General features: G+C 46.6%; 1 protein-coding gene across 1 annotated transcript; it reads right to left on the minus strand.

Moving 5' to 3' along the window:
- Positions 1–258: 258 nt before the first annotated feature.
- On the minus strand, positions 259–15,684 carry LOC307229599 (calpain-2 catalytic subunit-like). Its single transcript, XM_079999600.1, has 22 exons — positions 14,515–15,684; positions 13,941–14,382; positions 12,971–13,040; positions 12,630–12,748; positions 12,413–12,546; positions 11,200–11,368; positions 10,761–10,844; positions 10,245–10,330; positions 9,795–9,869; positions 9,287–9,447; positions 8,451–8,634; positions 8,343–8,354; positions 7,812–8,108; positions 7,510–7,546; positions 7,355–7,420; positions 7,151–7,208; positions 7,000–7,064; positions 6,831–6,899; positions 6,508–6,586; positions 3,746–3,862; positions 1,970–2,028; positions 259–386 (listed from the first exon to the last, which is right to left on the minus strand). Exons 2-22 carry the CDS (start codon positions 14,223–14,225, stop codon positions 363–365), a joined length of 2,250 nt encoding a protein of 749 aa, XP_079855726.1. The 5' UTR covers positions 14,226–14,382; positions 14,515–15,684; the 3' UTR covers positions 259–362.
- Positions 15,685–15,693: the final 9 nt, after the last annotated feature.

Below are 15,693 nucleotides of genomic sequence, written 5' to 3' on the forward strand. Positions count from 1 at the left end.
GGACGGACGGACGGACGGACGGACAGACAGACAGACAGACAGACAGACAGACAGACAGACAGACAGACAGACAGACAGACAGACAGACAGACAGACAGACAGACAGACAGACAGACAGACAGACAGATAGATAGATAGATAGATAGATAGATAGATAGATAGATGGATGGATGGATGGATGGATACTCCTACTCTTGATCAGACTCAACTCAAGCATCAAACAACACTTGGTCTGATTCAATCAAACTTTATTTGTTTCAGTCATTCATGTGAATCACAACAGGAAGTGGATTTGATGATTTGATGTTTTTATTGTTATGTTTCTTTGTTTCTTTCTCTTCCAGGTGGAAGAACGTCCACCATCAGTTGATGGCCAGACACACCCACTGCAAGAACACACACAGTCATGTAAAGTAGACATATTTATGTTGTGTGGATGGGATGGTTTGAGCAGCCACACCTGACGCTCATTGGTTGGGCTGATGAGCACCACCACACACTCACTGAGGAGAGGAGCCCTGTCATGACATGTTCCATCTGCTCCTGGCTTGTTCCACCTAGCCTCCTCTCCGCAATAAACTGATGTCTACAACCTATCGTCGTCTGGGTCTCTGTGTCGGAGGGCCCCGGAGTTGCCTTGGGCGCCTGGCGTGTGGCTGGCGGAACTACCACAGTGGCACCTGAACAGGGACTCCTGCGCGGGGAAGGGACACAGAGGGGCCATCCGAAGACGCCCTGGAGCCACCACAAGTCAGCGGGCGACCCCGGCACCAACCCTCTCCTGACTGGCAGCTGCAGCACCTAGGGGTCCGGCGGAGGACTGGGTGAAAAGCAGCTGCAGCAACCACGATGGGTAACAGTCTGTGGCTAGCTTCTCTGCCCAGCAGCCACCGCCGGGACCATCCAGCAGCCCAGCAGCCAGGGGCAGATGCAACATGTCATGACAGGGCTCCTGAGTGGGTGTAGTGATGGGGGTTTTACCTGCTGTTAGACCAACCAATGAGTGTCAGATGTGGCTGCCTTCCCATCCCATCCACACACCACAATATTATACTGTGAATATACTGTGAATATACTGTAAAGATACCATAAAGATAGTGTATGTCAAGTTATGTAAAGATATTGGATTGTGTATATACTGTAACAATATAGTAAAAAAAAAGTACTATGAATGTACTGTGAATATACTGGAAATATACTGTTAAGATACTGTAAAGATACTGTAAAAGTATTGTAAAGATATTGCAGTGTATGTATACTGTAAATATACTGTAAAGATGTTGTACTGTGAATATACTGGAAAGATACTGTAAAGACAGTGTACTGTGAATATACTGTAAATATACTGGAAAGATACTGTGCAGTACTGTAAAGATATAGTACTGTGAATATACTGTAAATATACTGGACTGTGAATATACTGTTAAGATACTGTAATGAAAGTGTGTTGTGAATATACTGTAAATAAACTGTAAAGATAGTGCACTGTGAATGTACTGTTAATGTTATACTGTATATAATAGTATACTATATCCAGTATATAAATATGCTGTAAATACACAGAACTGTACTGTAAAGTTACAGTACTGTCAAACTGTACAGAACTGCAAATATACTATACAGTACTGTAACAATACTGTACAGTACTGTAAAGGTATTGCACCATAAATACTGTAAGTAAACTGTACAGTTCTGTAAATATACCACACTGTAAATATACTGTAAAGATACCGTACTGTAAATAAATTGGACAATAAATTGTTATAACGATACTGTTCTGTCAATATACTGTACAGCACTGTAAAGATACTGTACTGCAAATAGGCTGTAAAGATTATGAACAGTACTGTAACAATATTGTACAGTACTATAAATATACTGTGCAGTACTGTAAATATACTGTACAGTACTGTAACAATACTCTACTGTATACTGTAAAGATACTCCACTTTGAATTGTCAGTCATTACCTGTTGCAGATCCAGTTCAATCTTTCCTCGGTTGCTCATGTCCATAGTTTTAAAGATCTCTGTGGAGGAGTTAGTAGATTAGTAGTACTAGTACTGGTTAGAAGTGAGTAGTACTCGTACAGGTTAGTAGGTTAGTAGTACTAGTACTGGTTAGTAGTGAGTGGTACTAGTGCAGGTTAGTAGTGAGTAATACTTGTACTGTTAGTCGTGAGTAGTACAACAGTAGTACCAGTAAGTAGTGAGTAGGACTAGTACTAGTTGATAGTACATGCATTCAGTACCACACAGTGGTGTCCTCCAGCTGGCGCTGTCTCTTTTAGAAGCATTTTAATTCAGCTTTTAGTTTCAGCTTTCCCATCATTTCATAAAAAACATTTTCAACTAAGTTATTCACCAATCAGCCACAACATTAGAACAACCACTAATGACCACTAATATTGTGTTGTGTACGATATATATACTATTATTATATAATATATACACTGATCAGCCGCAACATTAGAACACCACTAATAACACTAATACTGTGCAGCTCCCCTTCGTGCCTCTAAAACAGCTGTGAGGTGGAGGCAGTGACTCCACCAGACTCTGAAGGTGTCCTGTGGTATCTGGCACCAAAGCGTTAGCAGCAGATCCTTTAAGTCCTGCAAGTTGGAAGTGGGGCCCCCATGGATCGGGCTTGTTGTTCCAGCACATCCCACAGATGCTCCGTGGGATCGGACCCTAACCCCACCCATTCACATGATGTAGAATAAAAAGTGATTCATCAGACCTCCACCTTCTTCCATTGCTCCATGGTCCAGTTGTGATGCTCACATGTCCATTGTAGGTGCTTTCAGGGGTGGACAGGGGTCAGCATGGACACTGTGAGCGCTCCCATACGCAGCAAGCTGCCATGCATTGTGTGTTCTACACCTTTCTATCAGAGCAACATTCACTGTTTCACCACTTTGTGCTACACTAGTTCTTCTGTGGGATCGAACCAGATGGACTAGACCTGGCTCCCCACGTGCATCAATGAGCCTTGGCCGTCCATGACCCTGTTGCAGGTTCACCAGCTGTCCTTCCTTGGACCAGTTTTGGTAGGTACTTACCACTGCATAGCGGGAATACCCCACAGGACCTGCCATTTTGGAGATGCTCAGAGCCTGTTTTAGTTAAATCAAATATATTACTTTCCCTCAACTAAACAAATGAGAGTGTTGCCCTAATGAGACAATTATTAATTATTGAATATTAACGTAGACAAAAGATTATCCCACAAGACCTGCCGTTTTGGAGATGCTCTGACCCAGTCGTCATCACAATTTGGCCCTTGTCAAAATGGCTCAGATCCTTACCACCTCCATTTTTTCTGCTTCCAACTCATCAGCTTGAAGAACTGACTGTTCACTTGCTGCCTAATACAGTATATCCCACCCTTGACAGGTGCCATTAGAACCAGATGATCAACGTTATTCCCTTCACCTGCCACCGGTTTTATGTTGTGGCTGAACGGTGTATTTATAAAAGTATAAGTAGGTATTTTGTGCAGTGGAATTTTGTGAATATCCCCTAGAAAAATCTAAAATGTGTATGTGAAATCAATAATCAAAAATCTCAATAAAATATTTTAAAAATATACTTTTTTAAATATGAATACTTTTCAAACATACTGTATCAATTTACCCACAGAAATAAATACTGGACTGTACAACTCTGCCCAATCTGACACAGTACTGTGTGTACTGTGGTACTACTGTGGTGGTACTGTGGTGGTCCTGTGCAAGTACTCACTGAACAGCATCTCCAGGCGGACCAGGCAGCCAGTGAAACAATCAAAGTCGATGGCATACTGGGCGTCAGCATAGCAACAGACGATCTGCTGCAACACCTCACTGTTCAGCTGGAAGCCTGCAAGAACAGGTACTCCGGGGTATTAGTACTGCTACAGGTACTCTGGAGTATTAGTACTGCTACAGGTACTCTGGGGTATTAGTACTGTTACAGGTACTCTGGGATATTAGTACTGCTAAAGGTTCTCTGGAGTATGGTTGTACTGGGTGTTCTGGGTATACTGGTTGTACTGGGTGTACTGCATGTTCTGGGTGAACTGGTTCTGCTGGGTGGTCTGGGTGTACTGTTGTACTGGGTGTTCTGGGTGCATTGGGTACTCTGGGTGTTCTGGGTGTACTGGTTGTACTGGTTTACTTGTTCTGGATCAGGGGTGCCCAATACGTTGATCACGATTGACCGGTCAGTCGCAATCAAAAAAAAAAAATATATTTTAACCGATCTGACCAACATGTTGAATGAGCTTAATTTATAGCTGCAAGGAAAAGACAAAACCGTGGTCAACATGATCGGTTCAGTTAATGCTTTCAAACGAAAAATGCAACTTCTATCCTCAAAGATGCAGCGTAATGATTTGGGGAACTTTGAAAACCTGGCATCAGAGCTGGAGACCCAGGGAAGGCGTGTGACAGTGCTACACAGAGCAGATTGAAAACGCTTTCAAGACCATCGCTGCATCGATGTGCCTCCCATTTAGGGAAGATGTTGAAGTTGATTCACTCCAACACTGCTCCACCTGAACTGCTCTGCGGTGGACGATGAGATGTTGACATTACATGCTGACCTTCAGCTCAGCTCCAGGGCTCATGGACACTTTTGGATCTTACCCACAGAGGAAAAGTACCAGACATGAGGACATGTGCTGCCTCCTTGACTGCATCATTCAGCTCTACTTATTTATACCAGTCAGCCTGTTCCCATATGAAGATTATGAAGTCCAAGTAGCGTTCCACCATGACGCATGATCACATGACTGATGATCGCATGACTGATGATCACATGACGCATGATCGCATGACTGATGATCGCATGACTGATGATCACATGACGCATGATCACATGACTGATGATCACATGACTGATGATCACATGACTGATGATCACCTGACGATGCAACTCTGACGACTCCATTCAGTCCAAGTCATCAGAGTGAGGTAGTGACCAGAAATGAATTTAATTGTATTGTGCCCTAAGGGTTCATGCAGTAATGCAAGGTAGGCCAACATATATTGTATATATAAAGTATACTCAGTATATATATATATATATATATAAACACATATATTTAGCATTTTCTAATGCAGGTAGATCATTTTGACCTGGTCTTTTTAAAAGTAGATCGCAAGCCGAAAAAGTCTGGGCACCCCTGTTCTGGAAGATTCTGGTGTACTGGGTCTTCTGGGTCTTCTGTGTGTTCTGGTTGTACCGGGTGGTTCTGCTTGTACTGTGTGTTCTGGGTGTTCAAGTTCAAGAGATTATTTGTCACATACATATACATACAGTATTCTGGGTGTACTGGGTGTTTTGGTTCTACTGGGTGTACTGGGTGTTCTGGTTCTACTGGGTGTCCTGGATGTTCTGGGTGTACTACATTACATTACATTTACATTTAGTCATTTAGCAGACGCTTTTATCCAAAGCGACTTACAATTGTTCAAACACCGACGGACGCAGCCATCAGGAGCAATTAGGGGTTAAGTGTCTTGCTCAAGGACACTACAGCATGCTAGCAGGAGGAGCCTGGGATCGAACCAGCAACCTTTGGATTACTAGACCACCAGCTCTACCTCCTGAGCTACCACCCCCCCCACTGGGGGGGGTGGTACTGTTGTACCCAGTACTGTTGTACTGGGTGTTCTGGGTGTACTGTAGTACTGGGTGTACTGGTTGTACTGTTTTTTTTGGGTTTACTGGTTGTACTCTGTGCTCTAGTTGTACTGGATGCACTGGTTGTAATGGGTGCTCTGGGTGTACTGGTTAAACTGGGTGTCCTGGGTGGTTCTGGTTGTACTGGGTGTTCTGGTTCTACTGGTTATACTGGATGTTCTGGTTGTACCGGGTCGTTCTGGGTGCTCTGGTTGTACTGACTGCTCTGGGTGTACTGGTTATACTGGGTGTTCTGGGTGCTCCGGTTGTACTGGGTATTCTGGTTGTACTGGGTGTCCTGGGTGTCCGTTCTGGGTGTACTGTTGTACTGGGTGTACTGGTTGTACTGGGTGTTTTGGGTTTACTGGTTGTATTCTGTGCTCTAGTTGTACTGGATATACTGGATGTACTGGTTGTAATGGGTGCTCTGGTTATACTGGGTGTACCGGGTGGTTCTGGGTGCTCCGGTTGTACTGGGTATTCTGGTTGTACTGGGTGGACTGGGTGTACTGGGTGTACTGGCTGTACTGGGTGTACTAGGTCTTCTGGGTGTTCTGGTTCTACTGGGTGTCCTGGATGTTCTAGGTGTTATGGTTCTACTGGGTGTTCTGGTGTACTGAGTGTTCTGGCTGTTCTGGTTGTACCGGGTGGTTCTGGGTGTTCTGGTTGAACTGGGTGGTTCTAGGTTTTCTGGGTGTTCTGCGTGTTCTGGTTGTACTGCATGTTCTGGGTGTACTTGGTATACGGGGTGTTTTGGGCGTTCTGGTTCTTCTGGGTGTTCTGGGTGTACTGGGTGTTCTGGGGGTACTGGTTCTACCGTGTGTTCTGGGTGTTCTTACCGGCCTCTGCTACAGCGTTGCGGATCTCGTGGCTGCTCATGGTTCCAGATCCATCTGCGTCATGATGCTTAAAGATCTCCTACAACACATGGTAACCATGGAAACATCAGTAACCATGGTAACACCGCCTGTCTGTCTAAGCACCACCTGTCTGTCTGCACATCAACTGTCTGTGTGTACCACCTGTCTGTCTAAGCGTCACCTGTCTGTCTTCACCACCTGTCTGTCTGCACAACCTGAAGCTCAATCTTTAATCTGAGGATTTCTTTGTTCCTCTGGAAGGTTCTGGAAATGGGATCAGTGTTCTGATTGGAACGCAGTACCAGGTACTTCTGGATCCTGGTCCACAGGGTGTGGAACTCCAGCAGGCCCAGTTTAGCGCTGCGGTCTCTCTGGATCCGGGTCAAGGTTCATCAGATCTTTGAGCAAAGCTAGATTAACCATCAATCAAGATGGCACAAGATGTGGTTGTGGTTGTTCATGAAAGGATACGTCCAGAAGGCCGACCATGTTGCGACAGGTCTGCAGACTGAAGCCGTCCATCTTTACATCAGACCCTTCAAGTAGAACACACAGCAGAGAGTTCAGTTCCAGGATCAACTTACTTTGTCTGATCTGTGATTTAGATCCAGGATCGACCTACTTTGTCTGACCACGTTGTTTAAAATCTGTTGAAGCTCAAACGTTGAGATTTCAGCATCCTGCAAAGACAGATCATGACCTTAAAGTCCAATTTCACAACCTGGATCACAGCCTGAATCACAACCCGAATACAACCTGGATCACAGCCTGAATCACAACCTGAATCACAACCTGAATCACAACCTGAATCTGAAACCTGAATTACATTTCCAGAAATCTGGGTGAAGAGGTGTTTGAAGTGCGGGTCCACGTCGTCCTCTCCCACTTCAGGCTGAAAGGAAATATTCAAAAGGAAAGATTATTTTTTCAAAAAGAAGCAAATAATGAAATTATTAAAAGTTGAATAAAACTGATTTTCACCTCCTCGATGTCAGCGTGCACGTCCTCCTCCATGGGACTGGAACACACACACACACACACACACACACACACACACACACACACACACACACATATTTACAGGTTGGAGAAACATCTGCACGTCAATAAAGAGCCTGGATGGATCAATGGTTAGACAGAGACAAATGGACGGACAGACAGACAGACAGATGGACAGATGATAGACAGGCAGACAGAAAGACAGACGGATAGATGGACAGACAGACAGACGGACAGACAGACAGACAAACAGACACCCAGACATCCTGGCTCCCCATGCTGACCTGGCCCTGGCCTGCTTCTCGGTGAACACCCTGAGGATGAAGGTCCCCGGGCGGTGCGGTTGGAAGGTGGAGGGCAGGAGGAGGAACTCCCCCGGGGGCAGCTTGAAGCGCTCGCACACCTCCCTCTGGTTGATGAAGGTGGAGCGCGCCACCACTTCCTGTTTCAGCAGGACGTCCGGACCCAGGTGCACATTGGAGCGGCCTTCGTACTGAGAACATTCACAACGTGGACCAGTTAGAGACCTGGACCAAATCATCTGGAAGATCCTGGTTCTGGTCGTGGTCCTGGTTCTGGTTCTTTGGTCTCACACCAGAGTGGACCGGAATTCCATGAGATTTATCTTTTGAAAATGGAGAAAAACTCTCTAAATGTTCTATGTTCTATCAGCACAAAAGCTAACAAGTCTGGAGCGATTCAGCTGGAAGCGCAAGACATGTTCAGACTTCCTGAAAACCAGTGCACCGCGCATTATCCAGTGCACCGTGTTCTATCCGGTGCACAGATTTCTAAAGAGTTCCAGTCGTACTCACCGCCCGCGGAACCTGAAAAACAAACAAAAACACAGAATGTCAAAGAGCAGCGCGAGCCGATAGAATGATCCATCAACTTAAGAGAATTGAAGATGCAGTTCCCAGTGCATCCAGCGGGGAACCTGGTAGATGGCAAAGCCAACGGTGTTGAGGTCTCGTCCGAGGCGTCTGTCCCTGCGTCCGTCCTTCTGCATCAGTCCCACCAGGACGCTGCAGCCATCCTCTCCATCGTGGGGGTCGTCATCCAGCTCATCTAGGCGGAGCACGAACTGGGGGTTGGAGCAGAAGGTGGCTGCACGGCAAAGCAGCAGCAGAGCATTCTGGGTAAGTCACTATGATGAGGGACACCAGGGATGTAATAATATACATCTAGAAAGTATCTTGAAACACATACTTAATATTGTGTAGTTGGATGAGCGTAAAGAAGTATGAGCTGCTCAACACCACAGGTCGTCATGGTGTACAACAAGCTAAAACTGGTTCAGGTGGAGGTCGATGGTGGTAGTTAGGGATGGACCGTAGCCACTGAGGAGGCTCGTACGGGACCCATGGCATTAACGGTGCCAATAGGGTCAATGGGAGGCCCATACGGTACTGGTGGCAGTGGTTATGAATTCCAACTGTGCAGGTACTCATGGAATAGTGGAGACTGAGGATGCAGGAGTTGGGTGGGCGGTGGTGTAGCCCCCTGGAGGTGTAGTTGCCAAATACAACCAAAACTTGGTGACAAGGGGCGCCACTTGATAACCACTTGATAACCTAATTGAAATACATGAGTATTTCAATTAGGTTATGGCGGCTTGGTACCAATTAAGCCAAGCAGAGCTGCAGAGGGAACGACGAGCCCCTGTGAAATGTTCCCAAAGACCAAAGCATCCTGGAAGTTCTGGAGCCTGTTAAGGTGAAAAGCTTGTGCATGTGGGTTCAGAAAGTCTGACCGGTACCTGGATGGTTCCTGCAACCCCCTGCCGTGGAGCCGACCCTCCACCACCCTTCAAACTGGGTGTAGCTCCAGCGCGCCACCTGGTCACTGGTCAGGGTGTCGGGGGTGAGGTTGCAGATTTCCAGCCTGGAAAACTGAAGCAGAAAGTCCTGGTAGGACATCCTGTAGCAGGAGAAAAAGAAATGTCAGGACCCGGTAACCTGTATCCAGATTACAGGTTCAACTCCCACATCACTAACTGTACTCCTACTGTACTACTAGTACTACTACTAGTTCTAGTTCTACTACTATTACTACTACTACTACAAGTTCTACTGCTACAACCAATATTACTACTATCTTCCGTGTGAGGGTGTATAAGGGATTCAAACTATGATGATCACTCAACAATGGATGAAATGGCAGTGAACAGTCTTTGAGCTGTTGTTTGTTGTCATGGTGATGGAACATAGTACAGTCAGACGTAGGGTGGTGGTTGAGGCTGTTCCATGATGAGAGGTCGAACCCACCAGAACTCCCCGTCCTCAGCCGAGTGCTTCAGCTTGGACTGTTCCTCTGGTCTGATGCCCTCCCACTCCACAGAGCTGCCACCAAGACACAGCAGAGCAGAAAACAGCCGGTAAACAGTTGGTAAACCATCAGTAAACAGCTGGTAAACAGTCGGTAAGCAGCCGGTAAACAGTCTGTTAACAGCCGGTAAACCATCTGTAAACAGTCAGTAAACAGCCAGTAAGCCGTCAGTAAACAGCCAGTAAACAGTTAGTAAACCGTCAGTAAAGAGTCAGTAAACGTTAGACCATTGCAGTGTGTTGTCCTCAAACATGACTTATTTTCTACAAGATTTAATAACAAAGTGCTGGAGCAAGGCACTACAGGCTTAGGGTTTATATTCCCTGTAGTTCAGTGTGCAGAGCAAGGCACTAACACTGCAGGGTTGGGGGTTCTATTCCCAGACTGACCGGTCACTCCAGGCTCCGGTCCACTCCACCTGACCCCAGGGATTACGAACCCGGACCAGCTCCACCAGCTGCCCTTGCCGATGAACCTAAACGGAGACCAGAGGACACCAAGGTAATGACACTATGTTAAGGTTAAGTAAGGGTATGATAAGTTAGGATATTATAAGGTAAGTTATGATAAGATAAGTTAGGATATGATAAGGTACGTTAGGATAAGGTAAGTTAGGATGTGATAAGGAAAGTTAGGATAAGGTAAGTTAGGATAAAATCAGGTAAGTTATGATAAAGTAAGGTAGGATGTAATAAGGTTAGTTAGGATAAGATAAGTTAGCATAAGTTAATGTTAGTTAGGATAAGATAAGTTAATGTTAGTTAGGATAAGGTTAGTTAGGATAAGATAAGGTAAGTTTGGATAAGGTCAGTTAGGATACGGTAAGTTAGGCTACTGTAAGTTAGGAAATGGTGAATTAAAATAAGATCAGGTAGGTTAGGAGAAGTAATCTAGTGCTGTACCACCTCCTGAGCTGCAGTGATTGAGTAGGCGTGGCCTTTCACCAGCTTCTGAGAAGTGACGGCTTCCGTCTCATAGGCACTGGTAATCTGAAAGAGATGCCAGTAAGAGACTCTAGTTAGGCAGCTCACAGTGTCACCAGTAGCAGACTGGTTGTACTGGGAGCCTTTCAGTGTCACCAGTAGCAGATTGGTCGTACTGGAAGGCACACAGTGTCACCAGTAGCAGACTGGTTGTACTGGGAGGCTCCCAGTGTTTCCAGGAGCAGACTGGTTGTACTGGGAGCCTTCCAGTGTCACCAGTAACAGACCGGTTCTACTGGGAGGTTCCCAGTGTTTCCAGTATCAGATTGGTTGTACTTGAAGGCTCACAGTGTCACCAGTACCAGACCGGTTCTACTGGGAGGCTCCCAGTATCTCCAGCAGCAGCAAGGGGGGTCCTCACATCGATGGAGCAGCCCAGCAGGGAGCCTCTCTTCAGGGCCTTTTGCAGGATCCTGAACAGGGAGGCTGGAGGTCTCTGGAGGTTGTAGGTCTCAGCAATGCCTCCAGTGAAGTCCTCAAAGGCCTCTATGGTGGATCCTCCAGAGAGAGCCTCGTAGGAACTGCTCACCCTGCACAAAACCACAGCATCTAGAGCTGACATCACAGCAAAGAACCACAGCATCTAGAGCTGACATCACAGCACAGAACCATAGCATCTAAAACCATATTGCTCTGTAGGGTGGGGTTCAGGTGGAGCAGTGTTTACCTTCCAGGTTGTGGCTGTTTGTTCTGCTTCACTCCCAGAAACACTTAAGCAGCACCAGATTCTTTCATTAATTAATTAATTCATTAATTCATTCATTTATATCACAGCTCCACTCACATTTCATATTTATATATATTTTATAGAAATGGACTCATTCCAGTCAGAGTACATCTATACAAATTATAGGTGTACAGAGTACAGAGTATAGAGGTATAGAGTACAGTGTATCGAGTATAGACAATAGAGTACAGAGAATAGAGGTACAGATTACAGAGGTACAGAATATAGAGTACAGGGTACAGAGGTACAGGATATAGAGGTACAGGGTATAGAGTATAGAGGTATAGAGTACAGTGTATAAGGGTACAGATTACAAAAGTACAGAGTATAGAGTACAGGGTATGTACTCTCACCTTTCCTCTTCACCCTGTATACCTCAGACTTCCAAAACAACTCAGAGTCCTATCATCTGCAGAAATTTTGCGATGACTCTGCTGTTGTGGAGTGTATCACTGGTGGCCAGGAGACTGAGTACAGGGAACTGGTGGAGCGCTTTGTGGCATGGTGTGAAAACAACCACATCCTCTTAAACGGGACCAAGACGAAGGAGATGGTTGTAGATTTCAAGAGGACCAGGACTGAGCCGAACACTATTTCCACCCTCGCAGAAGAGGTGGAGGTGGTGGAGGAACAGGGGATAGAGGTACAGGGTATAGAGGTTTGGGTATAGAGGTACAGGGGATAGAGGTACAGGGTGTAGAGTACAGAGGTAAAGGGTATAGATGTACAGGGTATAGTGTACAGAGTATAGAGGGAAAGGGTATACAGATACAGGGTATAGAGTACAGAGTATAAAGGTACAGGGTATAGAGTTACGGAGTATAGGGGTACAGAGTATAGACAGTACTTGGCGTAGGCTTTCTCCAACAGAGCGCTCCAGAACTCCCTCCCCTCAGCAGAGTGGACGAACAGCAGCTCTCCATCTTTGACAGGAAGACGGTCGTCAATGACGACGTCCACCCACTCCCCAAACTGCCAGAACTGAGGACACACACAGGAAGTGGTCAGGACCCACTTCCTCCCCCCAAGCGGTTGTGGAGGAGGACCTGGAGGAAGGTCCGGACCTGGAAGTGGAAGATCCCAGCGTAGTCCTTCCTGAAGTCCTGTCCTGGCGGAACCACCCGGGCCAGGATGTCCTGGTCCAGGGTCAGCGAGGCGATGGCCGCCAGCAACCAGCAGTCACCTGGGAGAGCACACAGCTCATCGTCACGGCAACACACACTGACCTAACATCTCCCTTGTGCTGAGGCCATAGTGCCTCTGAGCAAGACATCAAATCAGTTAGTTAATTCAATGCTCTTTTAGATCTGTATCAACTGATGAGAGAACATCAGAGCATCACATGATGACATCATCACCTGATCACCACCATTTTGTGTGTGTATTTTTATGTATCACTGTGTACCCAGCGCCCCCTGGCAGATGTCCGTTCTCCTGGCTCCACCGATGATGAACTGGGGGTCGGAACAAAGCTCCTGATTGGATGAAACCACAGACACATCTTCATCATCTTCATCATCAGAATCAGTTTATTGGGACGGTTTTCATACACAAGGAACTGAGTGAAAGTTGGAACAGACAGACAGACAGACAGACAGACAGACAGACAGGCAGACAGATAGATAGACAGACAGATAGGTGGATAGAGAGGTGGATAGAGAGGTTAAAGGTCACAGTATTTCTACTGAAAGGTGTCACACAGTGTTTACAGCAACATCCTGGAAACCAGATCCACGTTACCATGGTCACAGTCACACACACACACACACACACACATTCTCAGATGACTCATATCAGTTTCCGTTTGTTCAAAAAGCAGATTACAGAGTTGCGCTCCACACCTGGACAGATATGACCCTTATGAAATATGTCACATTGGGTTGGAATAACAAGATCATATTTATATCAATGAATGAAGCAAGAAAAGCCAGAACGCTCTGGAGAAGCTGAAGGAGGGATGGAAGCAGGAGGTGCAGGGTGGAAGAGGTGCAGGGGGGAGGGCAGGTTGGACAGCAGGAGGTGCAGGGTGGAGGAGGTGCAGGGGGAAGGAGATGCAGGGGGGAGGAGGTGCAGGGTGGAGGAGGTGCAGGGGGTAGGGCAGGGTGGACAGCAGGAGGTGCAGGGTGGATCAGGTGCAGGGGGGAGGGCAGGGTGGACAGCAGGAGGTGCAGGGGGGAGGGCAGGGCGGACAGCAGGAGGTGCAGGGTGGAGGGCAGGGTGGACAGCAGGAGGTTCAGGGTGGAGGAGGTGCGGGAGGGTGCAGGGGGGAGGGCAGGGTGGACAGCAGGAGGTGCAGGGTGGAGGAGGTGTGGGCGGGGGTGCAGGGGGGAGGGCAGGGTGGACAGCAGGAGGTGCAGGGTGGAGGTGCGTCTCACCGGGGGTCTCCTCCACTCCACGCCCTTGGTCTTGGGGGAGTAGCGTCCCAGCTGGTTGAAGCCCAGCGAGCTCCAGTCGGCAGGGAAGGTGGGGTCGCAGAACAGGACGCCCCCCTCCAGGCACCGGGTCCGGAGGCTCTGGAAGTCCTGCCGCTGGAACGGGAGCGCCCTAGGCCAGGACCCCGGACCGACCCCGGACCCCGGACCGACCCCGGACACCGGACCGGCCCTGGATCCTTGACCCTGAGCCCTGCGCCGAGCCAGCTGCTCCGCTACCCCCGACATCCTGCTGCGGAATGAGAGCAGGAGGCGAGGCTTCACACCTGGAGGGACAGGTGTGGGCGTGGCTTATGGACTGCTGCCACTTAATTATTCATCCACGTCCACCTGTTCAGTCAAGTTGAAGGCTTTGAAATGGAAAAGTCAAAGTGAAGAATAGAAGCTGAAATAAAAGAGAAAAATGTAACTCATGTTTTATTATTATTATATTATTATCAAAACAAGCATTTCACAAAATATACTTATGGAATACTTTCAGTTCATAATATAAAGATCTTCAAGATACCAACCCTACCTGTCTGTCTGTCTGTCTGTCTGTCTATCTGTCTGTCCGTCCACCTCTCTGCACCACATACTGTATCTGGAACAGTTCTGCTGCAACTCTCACCTCTTTTAAATCAAAGCTGAAGACGTTTCTGTTCACCCTTCTATGTATTCTATTTGTACTTTATACATTCTATGTATTCTACATTCTATGAAACACAAGAAACACAGCGGACACAAGAAACACAAGAAATACAACGGACACAAGAAACACAAGGAACACAACGGACACAAGAAACACAAAACACAATGGACACGAAACACAAGAAACACAACGGACACAAGAAACACAACGGACACAAGAAACACAAAACACAATGGACACGAAACACAAGAAACACAACTGACACAAGAAACACAACGGACACAAGAAACACAAGGAACACAACGGACACAAGAAACACAACGGACACAAGAAACACAAAACACAATGGACACGAAACACAAGGAACACAACGGACACAAGAAACACAACGGACACAAGAAACACGAGAAACACAACGGACACAAGGAACACAACTAACACAAGAAACACAAGGGACACAAGAAACACAAGAAACACAAGGGACACAAGAAACACAAGAAACACAACGGACACAAGAAAAACAAGAAACACAACGGACACAAGAAACACAAGAAACACAACGGACACAAGAAACACAACGGACACAAGAAACACAAGAAACTCAACGGACACAAGAAACACAAGAAACACAACGGACACAAGAAACACGAGAAACACAACGGACACAAGGAACACAACTAACACAAGGGTTAAAGAAACACAAGGGACAAGAAACACAAGAAACACAACGGACACAAGAAACACAAGGAACACAATGGACACAAGAAACACAAGAAACACAAGGAACACAAGAAACACAAGAAACACAACGGACACAAGAAACTCAACAGACACAAGAAACACAAGAAACACAACGGACACAAGAAACACAACGGACACAACGGACACAAGAAACACAAGAAACTCAACAGACACAAGAAACACAACGGACACAAGAAACACAATGGACACAAGAAACACAAGAAACACAACAGACACAAGAAACACAAGAAACACAACGGACACAAGAAACACAACGGACACAAGAAACACAACGGACACAAGAAAAACAAGAAACACAACGGA

This window comes from Zeus faber, assembly GCF_960531495.2.
Source record: "Zeus faber genome assembly, chromosome: 4".
Taxonomy (NCBI): domain Eukaryota; kingdom Metazoa; phylum Chordata; class Actinopteri; order Zeiformes; family Zeidae; genus Zeus; species Zeus faber.

Excerpts from the sequence above, each read along its gene's own strand:
- LOC307229599 (XM_079999600.1), bottom strand. The coding sequence starts at position 14,225 with ATGTCGGGGGTAGCGGAGCAGCTGGCTCGGCGCAGGGCTCAGGGTCAA. Across the intron at positions 10,331-10,760 it reads CAATCACTGCAGCTCAGGAG|GTTCATCGGCAAGGGCAGCT; the intron begins GTGGTACAGCAC and ends GTCTCCGTTTAG. Across the intron at positions 6,900-6,999 it reads ACATGGTCGGCCTTCTGGAC|AGAGACCGCAGCGCTAAACT; the intron begins GTATCCTTTCAT and ends ACCCGGATCCAG.